Raw genomic sequence first — 13,087 nt, forward strand, 5'->3', positions numbered from 1 at the left:
AATGATGTCTGGAAACCGTAACCTGAAACTTTCGAATATCGGGACTCAATGTCCAGGAAACTTATCTCAGGCCCTCCTAACCAAGAGCAGCATTCTTTCACAGAAAATTAACCATTTACCAACTTTCAAACTTTAAACTTGCCGTCAAGGCTGTTATCGACATCGATAATCTTCTTTCATTGGCGCTAAACATTTACCGCAAAATTGTCATAATCGTTGTAAACTAAAAGATATTGATTCATAACACAAGAATTTGAAACCAAAAAGGGCACGTGGCAACAATGGAATTAAGGTAAATTTGAGGACTAAGGTTTTTTGAGAAATATCAAAGAACAGACTACAAAGATTAGAAAGAAGGCAAGTCGACGCCCCCCCAACCGAGCACCAACCGACCCCCCAAGAGGCATCGACATTGTCATTAGGCGCTTCAGACGAACAGATTGAACCCGAACAACAGAGCAACCTCCTCTGTGGACAAGTTGGTCAACGCAGATGCTAAAGAGGGTGGAAAGGAAGCAACATTGAAAAAGAAATAAGTGGAATCTTGGAATTGGAGAAAAGTTGAAAATGTATCATGGAAGTGTCTCAAGCAGGTGTTCTGTGAAACGAAATGGCAATTCAGATAAGCTTTGAGAACTTCATATATATTTTTTATATCACTCCATTTATTGATTCTGGGGGCAAATAACAACCCCCCCCCCTCCCTGAAGAGGATTAGTCGCCAATTGCCAATAGGGTTTGCGTAACTATAACTCAAGATTTTTCCTTTTTTTGAAAACAAAACAGGTTATCAGCGAAGCGATTGTTAAAATTATTAGCAGTTCAAATTGTTATATTATAAAAGTCGGGTCCGGTGAAAATTTTACAAAAACTACACCAACCCAGCAGCCAGCCAGTACAGTCCGGCCAACCGGACATCTTTACAGCCTCAACCAGCCGACTTCATCGTTCCACCAGTGGAACCAGTCTACAGCAGCCGACTGTTGTTCCCCAAAGGTCACCCAGAGTGCCCCCAAGGTCACAAAAGTGCCCCCCAAGGTCACCCAAAGTGCCCCAAAGGTCACCCAGAAGGCCCCCGCAAGGTCATAAAAGGGCCCCCAACGTCACTTAAAATGCCCCCAAAGGTCACCCAGAGTGCCCCCAAGGTCACACAAGGGCCCCCAACATCACCCAAAGTGCGCCCAAAGGTCACCCAGAGTCTCCCAAGGTCACCCAAAGTGACCCCAAAGGTCACCCAGAGCGCCCCCCGAGTTCATAAGAGGCCCCCCAACATCACCCAAAGTGTCCCCAAAGCCACCCAGAGTCCCCCGAGGTCACACAAAGTGCCCCCAAAGGTCACCCAGAGCCCCCCAAGGACACCCATAACGCCTTCAAAGGTCACCCAGAGTGCCCCCGAGGTCACAAAAGGGCGTCCCAAGGTCACCTAAAGTGCCCCCAAAAGTCAACCAGAGTGCTCCCGAGGTCGTAAAAGGGCCCCAAAACATCAACCAAAGTGTCCCTAAAGGCCACCCAGAGTCCCCCAAGGTCAACCAAAGTGCCCCCAAAGGTCATCCAGAGTGCCCCCCGAGGTCACAAACCCCCCCCCCCCCCCAACGTCACCCAAAGTGCCCCAAAGGTCACGCAGAGTGCCCCCAAAGTCATAAAAGGACCCCCGAAGTCACCTAAAGTGCCCCCAAAGGTCACCCAGAGTGCCCCCCAAGGTCACACAAAGGCACCCAACGTCACACAAAGTGCGCCCAAAGGTCAACCAGAGTGCCCCCGAGGTCGTAAACCAAAGTGTCCCCAAAGGCCACCCAGAGTCCCCCAAGGTCACACAAATGGCCCCCAAAGGTCTCCCAGAGCCCCCCTCCCCCCAAGGTCACCCAAAGTGCCCACAAAGGTCACCCAGAGTGCGCCCGAGGTCACAAAAGGGCCTCCCAAGATCACCCAAAGTGCCCCCAAAGGTCGCCCAGAGTGCCCCCCAAGGTCACAAAAGTGCCCCCAAGGTCACACAAAGTACCCCCAAAAGGTCACCCAGAGTCTCCCAAGTTCACCCAAAGTGACCCCAAAGGTCACCCAGATTGCCCCCCGAGGTCGTAAAAAGGCCCCCCAACAACACCCAAAGTGTCCACAGAGGCCAACCAGAGTCCCCCAAGGTCACACAAAGTGCCCCCAAAGGTCACCCAGAGCACCCAAGGTCACCCAAAGTGCACCCAAAGGTCACCCAGAGTTGTCCCAAGGTCACAAAAGTGCCCCCAAGGTCACACAAAGTACTCCCAAAGGTCACACAGAGTGCCTCTGAGGTCACAAAAGAGCCCCCCAAGATAAGCCAAAGTGTCCACAAAGGCCACCCAGGGCCCTCCAAGGTCACCCAAAGTGCCCCCAAAGGTCACCCAGAGAGCCCCCGAGGTCACAAAAGGGCCCCCCAAGATCACCCAAAGTGCCCCCAAAGGTCACCTAGAGTGCCCCTTCAAGGTCACACAAGGGCCCCCAAGGTCACACAAAGTGCGCCCAAAGGTCACCCAGAGTCTGCCAAGCTCACACAAAGTGCCCCCAAAGGTCACTCATAGTGCCTCCGAGGTCACAAAAGGGCCCCCCAACGTCAACCAAAGTGCCCAAAAAGGTCACCCAGAGTCCCCCAAGGTCAAACAAAGTGCCCCCAAAGGTCACCCAGAGTCCCCCCAAGGTCAAACAAACTGCACCCAAAGGTCACCCAGAGTGCCCCCAAGGTCACAAAAGGGCCCCCAACATCACCCAAAGTGCCCCCAAAGGTCACCCAGAGTCCCCCCAAGGTCACCCAAAGTGCCCCCAAAGGTCACCCAGAGTCTCCCAAGGTCACCCAAAGTGCTCCCAAAGGTCACCCAGAGTACCCCCCCAAGGTAACAAAAGGACCCCCCAAGTTCACACAAGGTGCCCCCAAAGGTCACCCAATGTCCCCAAGGTCACACAAAGGTCACCCAGAGTTCCCCTCAAGGCCCCAAAAGGGCCACCCAAGTTCACTAAAGTGCCCTCAAAGGTCACCCAGAGTCCCACCCAAAGCTCATCAAAGTGCCCCAGAGTTCACTCAAGTTGATCTCACTCGGCCCTCGAAGAAACCCAAGGTGTTCTCCAAGCTCACCCAAAAATTCCCTACAAAGTTATCGGGGTGCCCACCAACGTCATCGAAATTGATATATATATATATATATATATATATATATATATATATCAACCTCCTAAGGCCACCAATTTGTCCCCTTAAGTCTACAATACATATCAGATTTTTATTTGTACGAACCTAACCCACAAAAAGACCAAAAAATATAAAGAGCAACAAAAATGAAAACGACACTAACAAGGAAATCAAAGTTCGGAAATAGCAAGCAAAGCATAATTAGCACGATCAAGCTTTTCCACCAATGTTTTAAAAACGCGCAACTACTTGAGGGCGAAATAAGGAGGCAAATATCAGACGATTTTGATTCAGAAATAGTTTCTCGGACGTATCAGGAGTTCATCCCAATTGTCGAACAAACAGAAAAAATCGTGGACGTAATGGCCCTTTCTGAAAGCAGTCAAGTCCTGGAACCTCTTGAAGAGGCAGAGGAGCTCACTACAATGAAAATTGAAATTATGCAAATCGTCAAGCAACACGAAATTTCAATGAGAAAAGAAACCTCCAGAGCAAGTAGCAGATCATCACTTAGAAGTAGAATGTCAGATGTTTCAAGCAATTCAAGAAAAAATCAGCAACTGGAAACAGGCATTTTGACAACCAAAACAACATACACTTTTCTTCGAAAGACACTGCTGAATCCTCAGGAGGAACGAAAATCCAAACCAAAGAAACTGAAACAACAACAGCGATTGGCAAATACAATTTGCGGAACAGGAGCATACCAAAATTGGGCGCATGCACAGGGGGAAGAGAAGCAGCTTTTGACCCACAAACAGCTCTCCCAATTCAGAACGTCATTCACAAGAAGATGAATCCGATAACAACGATGTAAATCATCTAGAGGGATCTGGTGATCATACCTCGACAACAGAAAATCTCATTTCCATTGTTTCTAATAATCTAAAAAACAACGACGTGCAGCCCAACAACACACGAAACTCTGGGGAATCTATTTGCCTTCTAGGCAAGAAATGCTACAAACTAAGACGCAGAATGATCTAAAAAGTCAGCAACAACGAGAATCTGTTAACATAATCTGTCAAAAAACACCAGAACCGTGTCTTTTACCGAAAGAGAACCGTGGAATCACAGAAATGGTGGCAAGCCTACAAGAAAGTCAAAACGTTGCATGCCAACCACGAGAAATCTCAATAGCATCACACGCCGATAGCAATGCAAATCTTCAACAAACTGGATCAGCCCAATTCTCTACATTGATGCCATTATCAACTCAAACTGACATAAACCAGCCTTGTAGCTATTCGCAACCCAACTGCAGCCTCAGCAGCAACCAGACTTTATGAATTATGAACCCCGAAACTAATGGTCCATTAATTCATCATCGTATTGCACAAAACATTCCTCCTGCGCAAAGCCATACACATTTCCAACCGAGCCACAGCAGTCCGTATCTCATAAACTGGAAGGAAAGGGAATTGCTCAGCTTACTTGGAGTCGAAAAAAACCTTCCTGAAATTTTTGGTCAAATCAACAAAAGGCCTCAGTCAACCAAAATTATTGCCAAACGGATTTCGTAGCCTCTGCTACTTAGCAAATGCTACATCCAGCAGGCCTCCATCAGCAACTGCCAACGACACGTGAACAATAAGTTCAACATAATAACTGTACAAACCCTCAACAATTTTCTTCGGAAATTGTAAATGATCTCCAAGAACCAATTCACAATAGAAATAACCCTAATCAGCAAACCGCGCATCCACAAAATTCCTACAGCTATCATCATCAGCCGTTCCTTTGGTACAACTATCGCTCAGTGAAGCTGCCAGACATACGAATACAAAAGTTCGTCGGAGACCCGGTGAAGTGGAATGAATGGTCCTGCATGTTTTCCTCAGCTATTCATCAAAACCGTGACATCGCTGACAATGAAAGAATGAGCTACCTGCAAACATTGGTCGTTGGACCAGCAAGAGAAACCATTTCAGGGTATCTCACACCGGATTCTATCATGATGCCTTATTAGAACTTGAAAGACGCTTTGGAAATCCTCAAAACGTTGTCGCCGCCCTCACCAAAGAACTCGAATAGCGGCACAGACCACAAGCAAGCAACCACGTAACATTGATAAGCTACGCTTCTTTCCTTAGAAAACTAGTCCAGACATTTAATGCACATGGTATTTACGCAGACTTGAACTCAACCTATTTAGTCCGGATTGCCCGAGATAAGCTACCATGGTCATTGAAAATGAAATGAAGTTAACACCTAGTTGACAATGGAAGTCCATTTCCAGGATTGAAAGACCTCTCTTTATGGATAGAGACTGTGAACATCTACAAGACAACAGCTTTTCCAGGAATGAAACGAAAAACGGAAATCACGACAAGAACGACCGCAATAGAGGTAAATTTAACCATAAATCTAATTTCAGGCACTAAGAAAGAAACAAAAACCAAAAATTTAGGCAATCCGGCAATAAAAAGAACCACTTCACCCACAACCCGAACAATAACAACCAGAACGCAAACGAACATCATCACAACAACGCTAGCAGAGTTAAAATATTTGAAAGCAACAACAGAAGTTTTGTTCACAAACCATTCAATCCAAAGAAACAACAGTCTCAACAAAACAGAAGTACAAACTGTCCAGTCGACCAAGGAAAACATTACATAGGGAAACGTCCAAAATTTCAGCAAATGTCAGCGTCTGAACGTAATGCTGAAGTCAAAAAGTATTTTCTTTGCTACAATTGTCTTAGCTCAACCCATAACGCAAAAACATGTCCATCTAAAGTCTCATGCAGACATTGTTCACGTACACACCACTCAATGCTACATGACAACAATTACGTCTCACGGCAAAAAACAAACGCTACCCAACACGAATTACCACTATGCGAGTCCTTTGACGAGATCAGCAAAGAAACAAAAACACCAATCTACACGCCAGTTTTCCCTCGAAAAGTTAGAAGTCAGCTTCCTATGGTTCCCATTCAACTTTATGGTCCCAACGAAACCTGCGATTGTTAAGCATTACTTGAAAGCTGCAGCACGATATCATATGTGTTCGATCCCATGGTAACCAAACTCAATGTAGCACGAACGAGCCCAGAATCAACTCTGAGCGTGTTCGACAGCCTTTTGTGATTCCTCAATGGAAGCCAAAATCGTACAATTTGATATTGGACCTTTTAACATTAAAAAACCATTTTTTCGTTTGAATTACGTTTATTCAATTAACAATTGGCAATTTGATGATGCCACCGTTTCAGAACTGAATGATGTTTGCAGCAAACATCCCCATTTGCAACACATCAGTTTTCCTCAACTGGAAAACAATCGCATTCAAGTGCTACTTGGAATTGACGCAACACAGTACATCCTCGAAAAAGAGTTTTTACAGGGACCCAAAAACACACCATTTGCAATTATCTGTTAGGTTGGTCTATAACTGGTCCAATCAAATTCGGCCACGAGAAATAACAAAGAACCAACTTCCTTTCTCTTAGCTATGAAGCTTTCAACAGAGAAATGACGCTCACCACAATTGCAGAAGATCCTCTGGCAGACTATATAACAAGCTCCTGGAAGATAGATTCATCGGGAACGGAAAATGAAAATGAAAGGCCTTTGTCAGAAGCTGACACCAGAGCACTTAAAATACTGAATGATACAGTGCTGCACACAGGCAAGAGGTACGAATCTGGCCTCCTCTGGAAAGAAAATGTAAATTTGGAGAACAACTAGCCCGTAGCCAAGGCACAAATTCAAAGCCGCGAAAAGAAACTAAGCAAAGATCAGCTGCTGAAAGAGATGTATCAGAAGACACTCGATACAGACATCGAGAAGGGATATGTCAAACCAGTTATGTTCTCTAGCATCACCACTAGCCGCGTATGGTACCTACCACATCACGCAGTCACCAACCCCAATGAGCCTGGAAAGGTACGGCGAGTTTCAAATGCTGCATCTGTTTTTAAAGGGAATTCTTTGAACAGTAACCTTTTGACAAGCCCAGACCTGATCAACAATCTAGTTGGTCTCCTGCTTCGTTTCAGAGAAAATCCAGTTGCAATCAGCGCCGATATTGAGGCGATGTTTATGCAAGTAGGTATAATTGAGAAAGACCAGCCTTGAATGAGATTTCTTTGGCCTGCTAATCACAGCGTGAAGCAATTCCAGTACACCCGTCTCATCTTTGGCGCTCGATGCTCACCATCAACAGCCATTTTTGTCCTCCAGAAAACGGCAGCAGATTTTGCGCAGGACCAAACGATTCAAAATCTGGCTAAAAACAGTTTTCACATGGACGATTTCGTACAGTCCTTCGAAACAGTGGAGAATGCACAAGAAGCCGCAGTGTCGCTGAAGAAAACCCTCACGAGAGCCGGCTTTAATTTCACAAAATTTGTGTCGAATGAGACAACAGCAATAGACAATGTCAACGATAGTGATGAAAACATCGAAGACTGTCACTGCGTACTTGGTGTTCAATGGAATAAATCAATTGACAAATTTGTCCATCAGAAACCATCAAAGTTCGATATCAATGCAGAGAATTAAACTGTTCAAAAACTACTCTCTCTAATCGCATGCCTTTTTCACCCGCTAGGATTATAGTGCCCGTAATCATCACTCTGAAGATTATACTGCAAGAGATATGGTAAGAAGGTCTAGCATGGGATGACCGCCTGCCAAAAGGAGAAGCGTTTATCAATTTAAACTTGGATAGACAATTACATGTGTTCTTCCCCAATCGAAGTCGCTCGCTGTCTAACACTAGATATAGCAACCAGAAAACCCATGAACTACACGTTTTTACGGGTGCTTCTCAACTAGCCTATGGTGTCGTTGATTATGCCCGAATTATCTCTGAACATGGCGTATCTTGTTGTTTTCTAATGAGCAAAGCCAAAGTTGCTCGAATCAAGCAGCTAAGTATCCCGAAACTCTAGGCTCAAGCCGCCGTCCTTGGAACCCGTTTAGCTCACTTCATCAAAAAACACCATACCATAGAGTTCAAGGATACCACATTTTGGTGTGACAGCATGGCTGTCCTGGCTTGGATCAAAAATTCAGAAAAACTCAAAGTTTTTGTGGGTAACCGAGTCAGCGAAATTCAAAGTCAATCGTCAACCAGCAGTTGGAGACATATCAGTGGGAAAAGCAATCCAGCCGATCATTTTTCTCGAGGTATTCTTCCTGCTGACATTAAAGAACAATGGCTAAGCCCACCAGCATTTTCGTTCGAACCAAAAAAAAACTGGAGCACGCTTCTCAAAACCGAGAACACAAACACCACCATGGTGCGACAAACAATTCAACCAGTGGTTGCAGCCAAAAACTTCTCAAAATGGACGAAGTTGTTAAAAACAACAGCCCAAGTGTTTTGTTTCATCGAAGTCTTGTGAACTTAAACCAAAAGAGCACTCAACATCAACGACGTCGAAAACGCCAGGAACTACCTTATCCAAGTATCACAGCAGAATACCTTTTGGCTCTTCAATCGTTCTCTTGAATAAAAACAAGAATTTGCCATCCAAAGTCAAACTTCTGCCGCTCTCACCATTTTCGAAGGATAAGATCTTAAGAGCTGGTGGCAGAACAAAGAGAAGTACAATGGGATATAACACAAAGCATCCAATTGTTCTTAGCGCAAAGGAATCAATCGCTCGACTATTCTTGGAGAAGTGCCTTGAAATCTGCATGCACTGTGGAACAGAGTATGTCAAAAACTTTGTACAGCAAAGTTACTATGTTTTTGGCCTAAAAGACTCTTTACGCAGCTTTTCATACAAGTGCTTTGAACGTCGAGGCTTTAAAGGACAAGGTCTTTAGCCACCTATGGCAGATCTGCCTGATGCCCGATTTCCAGAAAATGAATCACCCGTAACCTTCACGAATGTAGGATTTGATTATATTGGGCCCTTCACCGTTATTCAAAGAGGCAAAGAAGAGAAGGCCTATATCTGTCTTTTCAAGTGCTTAGTGACTCGAGCGGTACACTTGGAAGTGACAGACGATCTGACAAAATCAGCTTGTATGACAGCCATTCGCAGATTCGTTGCTCGACGTGGACAGCCACGGCTCTTACTCAGTGATAACGGAAGTAACTTCCTGGGAGCCAGACAACACATCAGACGACAAAATCTGCAGTTAGACCATGACTTTATCAGGAGCAATTTATTGAACCAGTCAGTTGAATGGCGCCTCAACCCCCCTTCTGCTCCTCATTTTGTAGGCGTGTGGGAGAGGCTCGTACAAAAAGTAAAACGAGCTCTTCTTTTGAATTTGGGTTCTGCCAAACTGACTTGGGACGTCTTCACAACCATTGTTGCAGAAGCAGAATGCTTAGTTAATGCACGCCCCCTTGACGCACGTCAGAAGCGACAATGAAGACGAAGATCCACTAACCCCACGTCATTTTCTTATTGGTCGAGCATTCCCTAACGTACCAGCCTGTGTTTTTAACGAGAAACCTTCACTGAAGACAAAAAGTTCGACGCAGATCAGACAACGACTAGAAGCAATATGGAGGAGGCTGGTCCGAGAATACTTGCCTACCCTGAACACCCGAAAGAAGTGGACCAATCCAGAATCAAAGCTTGAAGTCAACGATGAAGTTTGGGTACTGGAAGAGTGGACTCCGAGAGGAATCTGGCCCATAGGACGCGTGACAAGGACGTTCACCGGCCCCGACCAGACTGCTTGGTCTTGTGAAGTAAAAACTGCTCTAGGTCTTCTAACTCGCCCAGCTGTTAGATTAGCATATGTTTTTCCGAAACCAATCCAACCAGGTTAGGTAAGGCAGGCCGAGAATGTTATCGACATCGATAATATTCTTTCATTGGCGCTAAACATTTACCGCAAAATTGTCATAATCGTTGTAAACTAAAAGATATTGATTCATAACGCAAGAATTTGAAACCAAAAAGGGCACGTGGCAACAATGGAATAAAGGTAAATTGGAGGACTAAGATTTTTTGAGGAATATCAAAGAACAGACTACAAAGATTAGAAAGAAGGCAAGCCGACGCCACCCAACCGAGCACCAACCGACCCCCCAAGAGGCATCGACATTGTCGAAGGCCCCCAAAATAGTTACTCTCCTCTAGCTCAGACGTCTCAAATTTCTAGATAAGTGCCTTCCCAGCACAGACGCCGGAGCCGTCGGGATTTGTCATTTTACTAGCCAGATGCTCGTTCCTCTTCCAGTTCGCGATAGTAATTTTTCTTTAGAATGTATTTTTTCGTCAATCCCCCTTTCACAGAACGCTTTTGGCATGCTCCCTCCGCATTTGCCGGCTGCACCAACGACTACTTAAACGCTATGGTCACACTGGGCGCAGCCCCCACCACCACTTTGAAAAAGCGATCCTGTTAACTTTCAATTTGGGTCTCTGTACCTTTTTTAGTTTGATGTGACTAATAAAAAAGCCGTAAATATACAAAAATTGCAGAATGAAAAACTACCAAATTGTGCAACATCAATGTGCATACTAAAATAACACCAGCGAACTAAACGAACTATACGTATAATCTCGTGCATAACTATCAAATTATACAACTTCATTTTACGAGGAACATCCCCTCTTCCGCGTTAGCTCATGCCTACAGTACGTAAACGAGATAAGTATTTCACCATACAGTTTGAATAACTCATTTAAAATAGCGCAACTGTGAAGGCGCTCTGCGAAATTTCGATCTGATCAGAAATTATTTTCTCTTCATGCATCTGTATGCGGAAAAAAACTGTACTCGGCCTATACTCCTTCCAACCGAGTATTTCCGATATTTTGAGGTTTGAGTCTGACGATACAAAATTTATGTTCGACCAAACTTTCGATTTGTGCTATCGCGACTATAGTTCGAACAAACGAGGGCACGACATCCCCTCAGAGGAACAAAAAAATCTCAGCAGTTTCTTGGTATTAGCCCCCCCCCCACTGCAATGCGGAGCTCTTCCCCGACCCCTGGCAGCTTGTCTTGCTCGCGATCGGGACTTTCTAGAGTTTCATGGGATCCAAAAATCGCCTGCTCAAGATTTTGATTTCAAGTTACGACTATAATCGAGACACTGATCTCAACACCCAGAGACGTATCTCTCGCATCCAGAAATCTTGCTCTTGGCTTTTTCAAAAACTTCTAACTCGTATTTCATTTTTATCTTCTTTTTTTATTTTTCTTTATCTTCATTGTTTTTAAATTGAATTTTTGGTTTCTTTTTTTTTTAAAACTTGGTAGGGACTTCTATCATGAAAAGAATAGCTCACAGTAGATAAATATGATGCTCAAAATGAAAGAAATGATCAGAAATCTCTTTGTACAACTAAACTGCCTCATTATCGACTCAAGCGTCTGCCGTTGGGAACCAGAACTCCCAATATTACAAGACAGTGTGAGACAATTGGCACGGACAGGACGCTACTGACCAGAGTACCATGTAAATGGCTTCCTCACTGATTTCACAGCCGAAAAACTGTGGGTCATTCACTGACGACTCATAGCTTTCATTTACTTTACAATATTGACAAAATTGACAGATTTTCAGCTACAACAAGCACTCAGAGCAAAAACTCTTGTGATGGATGTACAGACTGAGAAGACTCTATTGTTTTTCAATTGAGCATGACACTCTTTCAGAAATCCAGTCTTTTGGAATTGTACACAATGCAATTCTTTTTTTATTGCCGTTATAATTGAGGTTATCCGTCAGTGTTTTCCTCTGTCAGTTAGTTTGTTAGAGTTAGATAAGTGTACTTCGCGTGCAGAAATAAGTAGCTTTTTTCACAAATCAGTCATCTCACTGTCGCGCCGTTCTCAATTAGGTGATTGTCACTGAAATTGAAGTTACTTTTTTCAAGTTTTACTCCCACAGAATTAACAAAGGAACGTTTACTGTCAAAGTGCGTTGACTTTGTTTGCAAAAACTACCGAGTTTTGCACGACAATCATGAGTTTCTCTTTAACGAGATATTTTCATTACGCTTATTTTGTCTTTGACATTTTTTCTAGGTACTTCTGCCACCTCGCCCGCCCAGTGGTATTTTTAATAACGCCTTAGAAGTAGGAGTCATACAAAACTAAACAGAAATTTGGCGATTTGGAATGATGAAACTAATGACCGACCGGCTCTGTGGTCGAAGTCGGTTCTGGAACAAAAACTCTCAAAGTTTAATAGTTTGATGCTGAGGGGGCCGCGGGTCGAGCTTTGGTCGAAAAACATTGTAAGAATTATGGTGAATAGCGTTGAAAACATATATATATATATATATATATATATATATATATATATATAATATATATATATATATATATATATATATATATATATATATTTCACCGCAGCGTGCCCGCATCGAAAGAAAATTGTGCTAACTTAGCGGTGAAACTTTGTACGGTTTGCGGTTTTAAACGGTGAATTTTCTTTCCACTACTCTCAATGCATTCATCGCAATACTTACATGTATATTGCATTATGTTCTGCGGTAAAGATAATTGGTAAATTTAGCGATGATTAATAGTAGAATTTGCTGTTCTTAGCGGTGAACTACTTTTTCGCCTCTTTCAACGCATTCACCGCTATTCTTAAATCATTTTGTAACATTTTCTGCGCTGAAGACATTTTGTGAATTTAGCGGCGAATTTTTTTCGATTTGCAGGTCTTAGCAATTTTTTTACCGCTCTCAACGCATTCATCGCTATACTTACATCTTTATCGCAATATTTCCTGAGGTCAAGATAATTAGTAAATTTAGCTGTGACTGTTTCTACGATTTGCAAGTCTTAGTGATAGTTTATTTTTCTTTTCGCCGATCTCAAGGCGTTCATCGCTATACATACATTTTCCTTGCAGTATTTTCTGCGGTGAAGATATTTGGTAATTTTAGCTGTAAATGTTTCTAAGCTTTGCAATTCTCAGTGGTGAACTCTTCGTTTTCGCCATATCCACCGCATTCAACGCAAAAAAATCGCAATTCTTACATCT

At 43.7% G+C, this 13,087-nt stretch overlaps 2 protein-coding genes across 2 annotated transcripts in view; one reads left to right on the forward strand and one right to left on the reverse strand.

Moving 5' to 3' along the window:
* Window positions 1–13,087, reverse strand: part of LOC142351143 (protein unc-50 homolog) — a 440,200-nt gene that overhangs the window by 73,948 nt on the left and 353,165 nt on the right. The gene's annotated exons all lie outside the window — the stretch shown is intronic.
* Window positions 8,944–9,495, forward strand: LOC142350437 (uncharacterized). Its single transcript, XM_075402285.1, has one exon. It carries the CDS (start codon window positions 8,944–8,946, stop codon window positions 9,493–9,495), a length of 552 nt encoding a protein of 183 aa, XP_075258400.1.

The sequence above is a fragment of the Convolutriloba macropyga genome, chromosome 12 (genome assembly GCF_964194025.1).
Source record: "Convolutriloba macropyga chromosome 12, txConMacr16.3, whole genome shotgun sequence".
NCBI classification, from domain to species: Eukaryota; Metazoa; Xenacoelomorpha; order Acoela; family Convolutidae; genus Convolutriloba; species Convolutriloba macropyga.